The sequence below is a fragment of the Empidonax traillii genome, unplaced genomic scaffold (assembly GCF_003031625.1).
Source record: "Empidonax traillii isolate 1590-97213 ecotype Southwest subspecies unplaced genomic scaffold, ASM303162v1 scaffold1612:size82853, whole genome shotgun sequence".
NCBI lineage: Eukaryota > Metazoa > Chordata > Aves > Passeriformes > Tyrannidae > Empidonax > Empidonax traillii.
Window position 1 is genome coordinate 41,961 of NW_020956805.1, and position 15,367 is coordinate 57,327.

Sequence of the window (15,367 nt, forward strand, 5' to 3'; positions counted from 1 at the left end):
CGAAAAATATTCTGTGCAATCCAAACATTTATAAGTGATAATTTTACTTTAAGATTACCCAGCATGTAAGGTTGACATTAAAGATAAGCCTAAATTTAGGGCTGGAGGCAAACTTCAGCATCCAATTCAGTTTTCACTGAATTGTAAGTTGAGTTGGTGTGGGTTTTTTTGGTTTGGTTTGGTTTGGGTTTGGGTTTTTTTTTCGTTTGTTCTTTTTTTGGGGTTTTTTGGTTTTTTTTTTGTTGTTTTTTTTTTTTTAAGGAAACTTTTGTGCAGATTTAATTTTAAGCTTTCTTGGTTTATGTATTTTTTGCTTTGGGGATTTTTTTTTAAACTAAAAACCAAATAGAAGGTTTTTATATGTAAACACTCATCTTGTGTCTTTAAACTTTAATTTTTGTATAATACTCCTTTACTGCTGTGCCCTGGGCTTGCCCCAGGCCAGTACCTCCTGTGGCACCCTATGAGCAGCACCTTCCAGGCTGATCTCTGTCCTCCTGAAAGGCAGAACACATCATGTTTTGTGAAATGTAATTCAAAAAGACCCTGCTTTATATGAAAAATAAGGTGATATGTACTAGAGCTTTCCTGAAATATTTTGTCAGTGTTTCCTAATGGCAGACTTCAGATTTTTCAGTTAAAAGTCTTGTGTTTCAATTTCCCGTCAATAAAATTCTAATTCTTAGTGCATACAAGTTCTCATTATACACAAAAGCAGTGCTAACAGATTCATTTCTCAGGAGAAGAGGCAAAAGCATCACATGTGAGATCCTGATACAAACAATTGCCCCCCCAACATAGGCAGTGTGGTAATAGGGACTTAAGCATGGCATGAAGTCTCATGTGGTGGCACAGCAAACTTGAAGACCATGAAGGTTTTGAACAGCCGTATTATCTGGGCATTTGGTTGGGCTCTCTGAACACACACACCTGAAAAACCAGTTTAACAGCAGTTGAGCACAAAGTCAAGCAAGTAAGTCTGGGCAAGCATTGGGAAATCCTCCCAAGGGAACAAATATTCTCGGCTGATGATACTTCTCCAGGGCATTAGGGATGTGAGGTGTCCCTTGGAGTCACGTCACTGCTGGTGGCATTCCTTGTGTTAATGACTGAGCTGTACCAAAGGAAGTCGTACTTCCATTTCAGAAAACCTCTAACATTAACTTATTTTTGTTTGGGTTTTCCTGGGCTAAGGCTGACTGAAAGAGAAACTTGTCTTTGGTTTGGTTTGTGGAGTGTCCAGCACAAGGAGTTGCATACTTGTGAGTGAGGTTTGCTCAGAGCTGTTGCAGTACGAGCAAAATAATGTCTCATCCACTGAAATTACATTTTAGTAGAATACATGCTCTGAAACTCCCATACAATTCACATGGAGACAAAGTATTTCATGTAACTATTGGTTGACCATGAGATTAGCTCAGCTGGTTAGAACATGGTGCAAATAACACCAAGGTTGTGGGTTTGATCCCTATATGGACCATTCAGTTAAGAGCTGGACTTGAGGATCCTTGTGGGTCCCTTCCAACTCAGAATATTCTGTGATTCTGTAATTGTACTGAATACAGGAGTGACTAACCTAGAGGAAGGAGTACTCTGAATATGGGTAGTTTTAGAAAGAATCAAAGCTGGTTTTTTTGATAGGTGAGTTATCATAGGGACTTTTTGTTTTTCCATCTATGTTTTGAGTAGCAATTAGTTTTACCTAAATGTTAGAGATACTGCATGTTTGTCATCATTAATAATTTTTATTATGTTCTACTAATAACATGGAAACCCTTTATTTTCTATTTGTTGCTGTGAAATTGTTTCAGAATTTACAACTTCACAGATGTAGACTCTGTGGTTTTTAATTGTGCATATTTACGATACTGGTGTTTTACAAGATTCTGGAGCCCGTCAGCTGCCACTGTTCTCAGCTGCTGATGGAAGCACCTTAGCAGCAGCAAATACGCTGCTGGCAAAAGGAATTGCAGTGCTAAGATAAGGTTGTTTCTAATCTAAGTGCTTCTCGTTCGAGAATCACAGTATGAGGAAAAAACATACTCAAGGAATCAGTCAATTGTGGCTTTTTTCTAATGTACTATATTTACAATCTCTGACAATTTGAGCTGAGAGCAGCAAAAACCTGGCCTAATTGCTAGGACTGCAAAAAAATACTCGCACTTTTCCCCCTGAATAAATGGTTATTTCTTCGGAATGAAATGTATATCTGCATTACAAAAGAAAACAATAACAGTGCTGTGCCTTTGCTCATTAAGTGCTTGGAGAAGAATGAAAATGACCAGATTTTTCTTTATGTATACCTAGATTTCAGATCACACACTAGAGCATGTTCCCCAATGCCTCTAATTCTAAAGGATATATTGTACATTTTGATGATACTTTTATTACCACTTTTTACTTTTCGGAATGCCTGTAAAGATTTTGGATATGCTCCTGTGCATTAGTATGCCAAGAGGAAGCCTTTGTAATTCTGCAGTATAAGTATAGAAAATTACTCAGGGTTTCAGAATGTGTCAGGAATTCATGTCAGCACCAAATTGCTTATGATTTGAATGAGATATGTGTTACTTCTGTGAGACTGTATGTAAATATATATATGTATTTAAGCAATATTTTTTTTTGCAATGCTACTGACTTAACTTGTAAAATACTGTTGTTTTTTTTGTCTTAGGTTTGAGGGTAACTGTGTTACTAACTTCATCCCTCATGGTATTGGGAGCTGGCCTCAGATGTGTTCCAGTCTCAGACCTAGAAATTAGGAAGAAGTAAGTGAATTAAGCTATTTTTAATATACATATTTTATTCTTTCTGTTAATATAATTTTTGCTGCTACTACAAAGAAATGTTAGTAAAAATTTTCTGTATGAAGTTGATATGCCAAATGTTTGTTGTGTGGCCATGGGTTTACATGTTTCTTTGCTTCTTAAATGGATTTTTCTAGTCCTTCTTTTACATTGTATCTGAAGATCAGAAAGCCCTTTACAAACTGGAGTTAATTATGCCTCACCCCATCCTGCATAGCTAATATTAATCTGCTTTGCAAATAAGGAAGCAGAGATTTAGAGAGGTTCAGAAATTGGCCCAAGATCACAGAGGGAGCCATGCCTCAAACCCCACAAATATGTAATTTGTATGCAAATGTTAAATAGTTCATTTTCTCATATTGGATGTGTGGGATCATGCCATGAGACAGATGAAATTGTACAAAATGGCCTTTTTCATGTAGTCTCTCCCTGTGTGGATTCCAAAGTAGCCTTGTACTTTATCTGCAGTGAAATGATTGCCTTCTGTACACATGCAGTTAAAGAGTTTATGATAGAAACAGATTCCTTCCTGAAAATCATACAAACCAAACAATTCAGTTGTCCTGTCAATGTATCCCGGGCATCCTCAGTAAGTACAGAGTACATTTTGTACAGCCAGGGAATATGGATCACTTGTTATTCACTTAACTTTCTTTTTCCTCTTATGCTGAAGGAGGTAGGAGTACACAGGCATTACTACACTTTCCTTCTTCTTTAAAAACCACAGTAGCACTGGGTCTTTACTAGTTATGCTTGCATAATATGTAAACACGAAGAAAAGAACTTACAAATAAAAGGTTTCTATGTGGGTTGGGTTTTTTCCCCCCTTGAACTTGTCAGCTTCCAGGCAGTCCTTTTATTGTTTGAGCAAGTTATTTGAGTTTGGGTTTTTTTGGGTTTTTGGTGTTTTTTTTTTCATTCCTGTTAGTATTGCTTACTCTGAAAATCAACTTGGAATCTTTTTAAGTTGAGAAAGAAAGTGTTTGGTGTGAAGTTGAAAGCCGTTGACTGGGTGCCATGGATAAAGCAAAGAAAGAGTTTCAGAGAGAGAACTGAGAATGTAAAAAACATTGACTGTAAAACCAGTCCTGATTAAGTAAACTGAGAGCAGTGTGTCACGTAGGGTAGATACAGTTTGAGTTCTTAGGTGCTTAGTGAGCATGTAGGGAACGACCCAAAATGCTGCTGATGTTTGTTGCCCAGTGTTGCCTATTTCAACATGGTGTTCAAGGACTCTGAGCAGGGGAGGCTGAACTAACTATATTGTGCTACCATTAACAGTGACCCTTTTAAGGAGAATGTGCTGTTAAGGTGGCCAGGAAGAGCTGTCCTCATTGTGCCCTTTTTCTTTAAATGTTAAGGGGTACTCGACATTCAGTTCATTCATTCTCAGCAATCTTGGATTAAATATCGAGAGCTTTTAAATGGGCCAGATGGCTTAAATGCAATGAAAGGTGGTGTCTTATGCAGCTTTTCATTAATGATTTATGCCAAAAGACATGTGCTGCCCTAGGCTTTACCATAATAAGAATGAAGACTGTAAGTAGCTGAGAAGATGAAAATTCCCAAATGAGGTTTAGATGTGAGGTATCATTCGGGGAGTGGGAAGAAGAGTTTCCACAAAATCTTGATCACCTTTAAATAAAGTTTTCTAGTATAGCTGCAGCAAGGATACCTAGGAGAACAATTAGGTACATGCCTAAGGAGAAATGTTCAAAGAACAACTTCTCTAACTAGGGAAAGAAAGGCTGTGGACTGTATATAGAGTCTGAGAAGTGAGATGCATAAAACATGATGTTAAAATTTATTGAAAACTATATAGGGGAAAAACAAGAGCATGAGCAGATTCCTGATGGAAAAGGTTAATAATTTCATATATTCATGCTGTGAAAATATGCATCATCTCCAGGTGAAATTGAGAAATTTGCCTACTTAGCCTACTCCAAAAAAAAGAGACATTTTCAAGAATTTCAGCTCTATCTGAGGAAGTAGTTTGATCTTTTACACAGTTTGATTAAAAATCTACAGAGAATTAATTAAAGCTAACTGTGCGAAACAAAAGGATGGTTTTCACTGAAGTTTCTTGAGACATTGTAAATAATTGTACATACTGTATGATGTTTTGTCAAGTAACCTGCATTGTTTTGAGGGCTGAGGCTGAAGGCCAGTTTTCATCTGTTACTTGAACCAAATAAAATAATATTTTTGAGTTGAGCATTACTGCTTAATGCATTAGCCACAGCTTACTGAGCACTAAATTATGCACTTATTCTGAATGTGTGTATGCATTAGTACAGCAACCTGAATGTTACAGAGCCTGTCAGGTGGACAAGATTACACACAAGCTAATATGAAAGCATTTCAGAAGACAGTGTAAATGGAATTTCTTTAAATGCTTTTGCATGTTTTATAGTATGTTCTTTCAGTCTGTGAGTAATTTGCAGTAATATGCTGAAGGATTTCCATGAGATAATTATGTTAGAGTTAACATGCATAAAATAAGAACGTTCATGAGGTTGGTAAGGTTTAGGTTGTTTTTTTCTACGTTGTTGCTGTCTCTGCTTCCTAAGCTCATGTGACTCAATGTTAGGGAGAGCTACTGAAGTCCATCACTATCAGAGCAATCACATACATAAGGAAATCACTGTTAAGACTGACATTTAGTCCTGACTGCTTTATGCTCCTTATCTCACGCAGAACTGTGATATCCAAGTGTGTTCTTAAGCTCCTTTCTAGTCTGTAATTATTCTTTTAGCTGTAGTGTGTAACATCAGACTACGACTATCTTCAGTTCTCCAAGTCATGTTTCAAACACAAACCTTAACCTTGCTTTTTACTTCATGTGATGCCCATATATATGAAGGGGAATTCAGGTTGCACATTTGAGTGTGTTGCTTGCAGCAGCTGTGAATTTCCTATGGTGAATTTTTGTTCTCTGCCGGTGTGTGACCTAAAACTGTACAGGGAATCCATGCCAAAACTGCACTAATTCAGTGAGGGCTGAAGAGGGAGCACATGGCAAAAATGCTAAAGTGTGAACTTGCATGTGGGATTGAGGAACCATCCTTTACATGGACTAGTGAAGTCCCTCTTGTGTGTACATGTGCCCTTACCTGCTTTCCTCCCCATCTCACTACCCTGTGAGGTTAATGTGTCTATCATACAGACAAGGACATTAAAAAGAATTATTCTTATATACCCTTCACTTCTGGGTTTGTCACATGTGCCTGGTATGTGACAGTGAATTTGACTTTTAAAAATAAACCCCCAAACCGTTGTTCCTTTCTAAATATTATGAAAACCTCATTTGCCACACCTATTTTTTTAGTTCACAGTTCATGTAAATTATATGGAACATTTAAAAAAAAAAAATCAAACTGTACCTTTTCCTGAACCTTCTTCCCTTCCCTGAAGGTTACAAGAACATTACTAGTGCTTTTTGCCTGCATTTTTCTCAGTTCTTTTTGACTCCTGCTTGTCACTGAGTGAATATTTTCATTTGACTCTTTTAGGATGTGATTATTTTGTCCTGAATGTTAATACTACTACAAGTCCATTTTTTTATGGATGAAATCAGGGTTGTTTTTTTCCCTCCACATAACACTTCATATTTACCTCATATTCTGTGTTTAGGAATAGATTTACATACATCTTAGGTCTTAAATCTAGACAAAAAGCTGTATGAGCTGAAATGTGTAAGAAAGAAGGAAATAAAATGATGCAATCAGCCCATAGCCATAAATCTTTGGCTTTTAAGACCAACTATGTGATGTAAGACTTTTTTAATGTTTTGAAAGACAGGATAATTAAAGGCATGGAAGTAAAGGATGTAACATAATTTGTCATTTGTATTGAATATATTAATTAAGCAATTTAGTAGAACTGAGTGTGCTATGGACTGGTAGTGTTTGCCCTTCACATTAGATTTCACAACAGACAAGTAGTTATTGAGGACCTTGAGTCACAGCAGTGAGAGGGCTCTCCTCGGCGGTAAATACCATTAAAATGTTTGTTGGGAATCCAGCAAAATGACACAGAGAATGACAGTCATTTATGAGAGACATAACAGTAGCTGGTAGATCCTGTAAAGGGGTCTTTTTGTTAATCCTACTGGTTCTTAGGATTTTGAATCTTTTTGCCTAATCTTAGATAAGATGTTAACTCTTTCCGTTACTATATTTGAAGATTCGCACTTACCACATCTTTGGTACATTTTGTTTCTATTAGCTAGTTGCAACCTAGTTTGTATTTTATTCTCGTTAGACTTACTCTTTAGTAGTTCCACGTTTTCCCTTTTTTCATCCCTGAAAGCCTAAAGAATGACATGAGATCGTGTCATTATTTGTTTTTTCAGATCCTAAGACTACCATAAGCCACCAATCTTATGCATGAAAAATGCAAAGGGGCACCTCAGAGGAGGTGATTTCAGTAAAGACATAGTAGGATTCTCATATTCCCTGGCAATACCAAACACACTTCTATACTCACCTCCCCCCCTCAACACCAAATTGGAGCATCTGTGGAGAAGAGGGATTAATATGTTCCAGGGAATGAGAGGAGCCTTTTAGGAGAGGATAGTAGGAAAATCTGCCTGTGAGAAATAAAGACAGAGTGTGATGCGTGTTTTGTGCTCCTCAACTCACTGGGGAAGAGGAATGAAAAAAAGGATTTAATCTAAAGTGAGGTTCTGGGAGTAAAAAGATGAATAAACATACCTGTTTGTATATGCTGCAGCTCAGCAAGTGTAGGAGGAAAATGTTAAGATGGAGCACTTGTCTGGTGCTGATGGTGCTGATTTGCGCTTTGGCTGCAGTGCTGAAGGAAGGCTGAGCGGGGTTAATCCATGGTATCAGAAAAAGAGGTCAGTGGGGAAAAAAGGAAGTAGGTCATTCACAGGTAGGTTCTCATGGGAATACTCAATTTTATTAAGTAACTGTAACTCAACAGTTTAGCTTGTTTTTATTACCTCTGCCAGCTTCATCTTGTATGCAGGGTTTATTTTTTGACCCCTCCTCCAAAGCATTTGTTGTAGATAAGAGGGCCTGTGAGTTGTTCCTAAGCAGCGATGATTTTTTCCAGCTTTGCTTGTTTGTTGATGGCAGTGGGAGATGATTTAGCGTCTTTCTATCTGCCCAGTAGTCCTGCCTGCCGCTGCTTGAGCTGCATGTGCTGTGACACACCACCAGCCACTCAGGTGACAGCCAAATTGTCTTCTCCTTCAGCTGAAACAGCCTGGGTGGAAAAAGAAGATGAGAGTTTTGGTTATAAATGCTCTTTCCTGTTTCTTCTGTGCTGGATTTTGGCTGTGGTACTGTGGGTGTCATCCACCCCCCCAAGCAACCAGCGTGGCTGCTGAATTAGCAGTTTACAGACTCTGTGTAAATTCTTGGAGTGAAGAATCAAGGACATTAAAGGAAACTCCTGAAATCTCAGAAATGGCTTGATATTGCAGCAGTATTTAGTGGACAACTTCTACAAGGCCTCAGCTAGTGTAAGCCTATGCTGGGAAGGAAGAGAATTTATATTCTCTGTGGGATATTTAGTTTCATCTCATATAATGGTAGGTGGTATCCTCAAATGTAGAACACTTATTTTTTTTTTAAATCCTATTTAAAATCTTTGCCTTAGTTTGTGACTCATATTATGTTGGCTAATTTCTGTCCTTAAAGAAGAATTCATATTAATTGAATTTATACTAAAGTTTCTGCATTATAATCAAAACACCCTCTCCCTCTTTCACTCACTTAAGAGAAATTATTCAGGAATGTTTAAATAGGTTTTGTTTATTCCATTCCTTAATTTGCTTCATCTCCTACTCTTTTACTAAAAAATCCTACTTAGAACTTCTTTTGTGCTAAGTAATCTTAATCAGCTTTCTCCCACAGCAGCCCCAATAACAGCTGATCCTGGTGCACTTGCCTGATAATTTGTTTCAGTATGTTTTGCCTCATTAGCCCATAATGTAATTGCCTGCTTTATGTTTACAACAATGTTGTTTACTTTGGGTCTGTTCATATTTGATGAACATGTCTTCTGTTAGTGTTGCTTTAAAGATGTCTTCTTTTAGTAATGGGTTTGTGGAGTGGGCTAGCTTTAAAAGAAAAACAAAAAACCCACAACTTTTTAATAACAAAATAAGGAATTTTTGATTTTGTATGCCCTCATCCTTGAAACCTGGATAAAGTGAAGAAACCCTCTGCTCAGCTGTGTGACAGTTGTGATGGCTACGCAATAACATGGTCTGAGGATGTGAGTTAATCCGTCACCGTACTGCCAGGGGTCTCACTGTACCCCCCCTCATCCCTTTCCTCTGTCAGGATGTCAGATGGAGATGTCAGGGCCTTGGCCTGAGATTGCAGCTTCCTCTCCTTGCAAATCCTCGTCTCTCTCGGCGGGCTCTCAATAATAAGTTTTGGAGTAACTCCAGCTTTCCAAACTCTTAAATTTAAAACCAAACCACACTACTTTTCATAGCATCTGTAAATAGGTTTGCTGTTTTCTTCAAGTGTGGGAGAAGTGGCATGAGGCTGGGATGCATGGTAGGTCCTGTGGTCCTTTCAAGTCTGCTCTCGTAATGATGTGACTGTGCAGAGACCATGGTTTGTACAAGGGGTAAAACATCTGCCCAATTCCTGATGAAGATGGCTAAATGTACATTTTTAAGTTTTTCTGTTTTCATTTCCACTCTATTGTTGGAGATAATGTACCACACAGTGACTCAGGCTTTCTTCTTGTAATAATATTTCTTACTGATGGGAGGAAAACCAGCTTTAAATTATTCCACATATCAATGGTTGCATGCATCAAAAACAAGCTAAAAATGCTAATGGCCTCAATCCATGAATATCTAGAAGGCATAAAGCTTTTGTAGTATAAATATATCATATAATGAAAATATTGAAAGGAAGTGCATTTCCATGAAATTCATCTATCAGAATGTTATTTTTAATAGATGAATTCATTGCTTTACCCAGAGGTATTTTTCTTTCCAGTCTTTTTCCAGACATAGAGCCTTCCTGTGCTCTCTTTGGGTTATGAACAAAACAGCATTTGTATCGGTTCTCCCCATACTTGTAGCAGTGAATTGCTGTAAAGCATGAATTTGACCTCCCTAATTCTGTCTTTGGCTTAAAAGTAACTAAAAAGTTCCACTTAATACAAGGTTCTTTCATTGTACTTATTTTTGTGAGTCTAAAAGAAAAGGTCTATCCACTTCTAGTAACTCGATTGTGAAAAATCAGAAGTGGTTCTTGACAAATCTGGTATCAGTTCCGTCTGAGGGATAATAAATCTCTTGATGAATAATGTGGGTACTTCCATTTTTTTTTTCCTATACCTTTTTCTGGGCAAGCAACTTGCATCATACATCGGTGTAGATGCTCTAGAATGGGCGTTATTTCCTTGCTTTGTTGCCGTGTAGTGACCCTAATTTCAACGGCACTTGAAAAGTGCTCTGAAGTCCTCCAGTGGAGGACCTCCAGTCTCTTTCATTTACTTCCAGTATTTCCCACAGTGAGCTAATCGCTACATAAACCTATTTGTCTTCCAAATTAGCAGGAGTTGAACGATCCACTTCTTTCAGTGCATGAAGTTGTCAGGCATGTGAAAGAAATATTAGCCATCCATTTCTGTAAAACATTAACTTCTTTATCCAGAATTCCTTTTTGCATTAATTGTTAGGATCAGCAGTTCATCTACTAAACTGTTCCATACTAAAAGCACACTACAGCGCTGTCTTGGGGCAGCAGCAGACTGGCACTCTTGGTGACTTGGTTGCTCCTCACACTTTGCCCAACAGTGGCAAAACTGAATTATAATTTATTTTCATTGCTTTTATATGGAAGTTTAATAGTGACTAAGCGATCAATTCTAATGGCAGCTAATGGAAAAAGCATGGTAAAAGTTTCAGGGGAAAAAACCTGCACCAAAATCACATTTTTACAAGGCTCCTGGGATGAGCTCTGCTCTCTCCTAGGACCCAGAGGAACTGGGTTTCCCAGCTAACCAGTGGTCATCATGTTTAGTGAGTCAGAGCAGCGCCCTGGGGCTGACAGCCCTTCTCTTCCCATGTTGTCTGCCAAAGAAAAGGTGAAAATGCTTTTTCTACGCTGTTGATCAGTGTTAGAATACCAACTTCTCCAGTCTTAACCTTCCCAGAACAAATTCAAATTAACATGTCTTAGAGCTGAGCTTTGGGGGCTTATTTTGGTGTTGTAGTTTAAATCTGTTGTGTTAAAAGTAATTTTTTGAGTTAGTAGTTTTCCTCTACTGTTGCCTTTGTTTCCCCATCTGAGTACAGAAACTGAGATTTTCTTTCATTTAAAGTTCTCTTAAGTCTGGGCATGAGACACACAGTGGTAGAAACATCAAATGTCTGGGTTTTTTACCTAGAAAAGGTGTTTATGTAACCCACAGCTTTTAAATAGCTTAACAAATCCAATACCTGATGTGACTGTGACCATGCATGCAAAGTTTGAACTCATACAGGGAGAAAAAGATAAATAAAGCCCTCTGTAAATGGAAGTGCTTTCCCATCTTAACTGGACAGTGTTATCATCAATCACTAAAACCTTTTTCCTATACAAGCTCACTTTTTTTTCCATACCCAGTTGGCTCAGTGATATTGTAATTTCAGCATTTATAGCCTTCCATGATTTTCTTTGTTGCTGCCTGTTAGGATATTGCAGTAGTGACAACAGGGAGTGAATGAAACAGGTATAACTAGGTTAGTTCTTTATACTAATTTAAAGTCTTCTGTCAGGGAAGTGAAGAAATCATATAATTAAAGTTATTTATAATGTGACTTGACAAAAAAAAAGAGAAAAGAGGTGACAATATAATACAGTAAGTGTTTTTCTTCTCTAATTTCTATTGCTGTATTTGAACTGTCCCTTGTACTAGTTTGTTTTTGGGTTTTTTTTTTTGCAGTTTAGAGGCCAGTTTAGGAACAAAACTGATTTTATTTCATGTAAAAGAGGAGGGGGTGAATATGTCTGTGTATTTTTTTATATATATAGATAAATACATAATATAAATATATAAGCATCCATTACTGTGATGCTCTGGCAATGATATTTCACACTAGCATTTACTACCAGTCCTCAAATAATTTTTCTTCCTTTTTTTTTTTTTTTTTTTTAAAGGGCTCATGTCAACTGCAAGTTCAAAGTTTGGTAGAGCACACAAATTCATTAGCAAAGAGGTCAGGTGTGCAAAAACCTTGACATTTCAAAATGAGTCCTGACCTGGCTTCTGAAATGGTTAAAACAAGATATTTTGGGTAGATGTTTACTTCCCCACTTTTGCTTTAAGCCAGATAGTCATCAATTATTTTGTAAGTCGAGGATGAATTTCTGGTGTAGTTTTTTCCAATATTCTCTTTCATGATTGTGATTAAGAAGCCTTCTACTCTTGTGTTATTTTCTGTCATTTGAGCTCAATAGCTTTCTGCTTTTTGATACATGAAAATAATTAAATGATGATTGGATAAATAACGCATCTGAAAACAGCAGAACTGGATAAATAACAGATGAACATTACCCTGCTACTGTAATGAGATTGAAAAATATTTTTCCATCTGGGTAAGGTCGTGAGCTGAAGTTATCTTTTTAGCCCTTTTCTCAGGAAAGAGAAATCTCGTTATGCAGAATGAAACTGGAATAGTGACAGGAAAAAAAATGCAGTTGCTCTTTGCACCTTTTTGGTAGCAGAAACAAGAAGAAAATTAGGGAGTAACAGAAACAAACCTGTCTTGGTCTTGGAGTAATTCTTAGCACTGATGGTGTACGAGAGGAGACTCATGGGCTGTGAGACCAAAATCTAGCACAGTGCTGATAAGATGTTGTAACAAACAGCAAAAAAAGCCACCAGTACTGCTGTGTTCATATTTCTCTGTCAGATGGAGAGGCTGCTACATGCATCTCCCAGAGCAGCAGTTTAGTAAATGCTCTGAATTGGGTTTTGAATCTCTCATCCCTGCCTCTCTAGGGAAATGAGTTAAGGTTGTGAAGAGGAACCATGCAAATAATCTTTTTCTCAGGAAAAAGTAGCTTAATTCAAGCCAGTATTGAAAAAGAGATAAAATAGGGCTTAGGCTGTTATCATATGCAGAGTTATTGGAGGTAGTAGTCTGTATATTGATGGCAATTTAGTCTGAAAATAGTGTTTATTAACTCAAATATGTTAGACTTGAAAAATTAGGCAATATGAAGATAAGAGATGTTCTACCCTGGATGATGATGTCAAGCTTCGTAAATGCCAAAAATGCAGATGGAAAGACCACGGGAAAAATCCATGGGAACAGACAGCACACCAGGCAGGGCAAGGCTGGAGAGACAGGAGCCAGGAGAACACCAAGAGAAGAGACCTATAGAGAGACATAATTGGCTTGCTCTTTCTAAAAAAAAAACCAAAAAACCCAACAAAACAAAGGCAGAAAGATAATACAGAATTAAAATTCTGAATTAAGATACTACTTTCTCCCTTGAGATCTGCGAAGTAAAATTAACATCTGTTTCTCCCTCGAGTATGAAGGTCGATTATAGATCTTTACTGAGATGGTAGAGTTTGGTAGACACAATCTTAATCTGAAGTACATGATAAGAGTATGTATAATTTTCACAGTTGATAAATTGCGGGTTTTTGTGTGGTAGTTTGGGGTTTTTTTTGCAAAACTTTTCTTCTTCTATAAGATAAAGTGTCTACATCACCATAGGTGCTGCAGAACTATTGTCTTTTTTTCTGATTTAATGAGTTTTATTTGCCTTTAGGATGACTTAAGAGTAGGCATATTTGAATTAGAACAATAATACCATAGTGGTATCAGTGAACAGAAGTATTAGTATGGCACCCAAAGCTATGAAGTTTATTTTCTGATGATGCCATTTTCCACATATACAGTAAATAAACCACAATTTAAACATTAAATTTACTTTGGAGCAATATTTACTAAAATAAAATCTGTATATTTTGCAGTAGCTACCTCACTTGCTGCTGAAATGCAGCTGTTCCTGGGGATGTGCCATAGCTCTGCAAATACCCTGGAACAGTTTAGAATAAGTTTGAGAATAACTTCCTGTAGTGACATAAGTAGAATGAAAATACCAAAGTACACAAGGATACCTTGGTTTGTCCAAAGTACCCTGAAGAGTAATCATAGGGGATTGATGTACTGTGTCCTCCAGAAAACTATATCAGAGCATTGTTTAGACAGTGCTTTTTATTTATTTAAAACTATTTCATTTTGGTTTAGAGAGTGTGTGTGTGTGTGTGCATGTGTCACAGTTTAAAAAGCACTCAAAAGGCCTGACCATGCCTTGGTGATGTCCATCTGAAGCACATAATGAACAGTAGTAATGAAATCTGTCCTCACTCAAAAAAATATGTAGGAGAGGATATTATATTACTTCTCTCCCACTTCAGAAGGTGTTTCCTTCAGATAATATACAATAGCGCTTTTTTCCTGTATACTTTTTATAAATTTTGTTTAAAAATTTAATTTCTAATTCTCTGAGAGTTGGTAGTATCCGTTTCCTTTTATTGTAGTCTAACTTGTTAATTTGATAAAGACTCTGTTGGCATTTCTTTTGCATATTTTGTTCCTTTGTGTGCTTTAAAAAACTCCTGCTACACTGTATGTTATTCAGCCATTTGTGGCTTGAAACACTGCCTAAATGCTGGCTTATGTTTCCCCATTTTCAGGCCATAGCTTTTTATGTCTGACAACTCAAGTCTTGCAGCAGTAACACTGAGTTCCTGCTATGGTTAGAAAAACACCACCCATTTGAAAATATCATCTGCCACCATTTCATTGCACAATGAATAGATCTACTTTGGAAGGTTGCAATGTCTTGTTTGACTCTCTAGCTATTCTTGAGACATGAAATTTTTATATAAATTCAAAAATACTGTTGCCTTTCATGGCTAATCACCTTTTGGAAAAGTCAAAGTGGAAGATTTCTGGCTGACTTCCATGTGTAGGAGAGCCTTCAGAAAGTCCTTTCTGTATGTGCCCACTGTACTAATATTAAGCCAAACTTCGCAGAGACTTCACTGCTTGGAAGTACTATCTCTGTTCTGTCACCAGCCTTATCTGTTAAATCCCAATGAGTGTGAAAAACAAGAAAAATCTGGGTTTGCTTGGCTGTTTCAACAGTATGTTGAGAATGACCAGATTGCTGGAGAAGACGATTCTCTTGGAAACCCTAACAGCCCGGCCTCCTCATCTGTAGGCACATAGAGCTCATCTGAGTGTGTAAATAAAAATAAATAATGCAGTGAAAAAATATGCAGAGTATTTTGCTGAACTGTTTCAATTTTGGATCTGCCGTAACTAATTTAAATCTTCTGTTGGAATTTATGCATGCAAGGGGTCAGGTTTAAGATGTTTGTAATTTAAAACTTTTCTGCTACTACACCTTTTCTGCGTTTATATCCTATCATGGTGCCTTTTTACTGCAAAGAAAGTCCCTTTTATTCCCTTTTCCTTTCTTGCTTTGAAGAGAACATTTGCTTCTCCATTTATATGAGGTAATGAGACCAGAGTAGCTCGGGATTCTTTA

The 15,367-nt window shown here is 37.3% G+C and overlaps 1 protein-coding gene across 1 annotated transcript in view; it reads left to right on the forward strand.

The window, feature by feature from the left end:
• SLC49A4 (solute carrier family 49 member 4) overlaps positions 1 to 15,367 on the forward strand; it is a gene marked incomplete at its 3' end in the record, with an annotated part of 50,573 nt that overhangs the window by 18,253 nt on the left and 16,953 nt on the right. Inside the window, exon 2 of the mRNA XM_027908093.1 lies at positions 2,675 to 2,768. Coding sequence (XP_027763894.1) covers positions 2,675 to 2,768 — 94 coding nt within the window. The remainder of the gene's footprint in view (positions 1 to 2,674; positions 2,769 to 15,367) is intronic.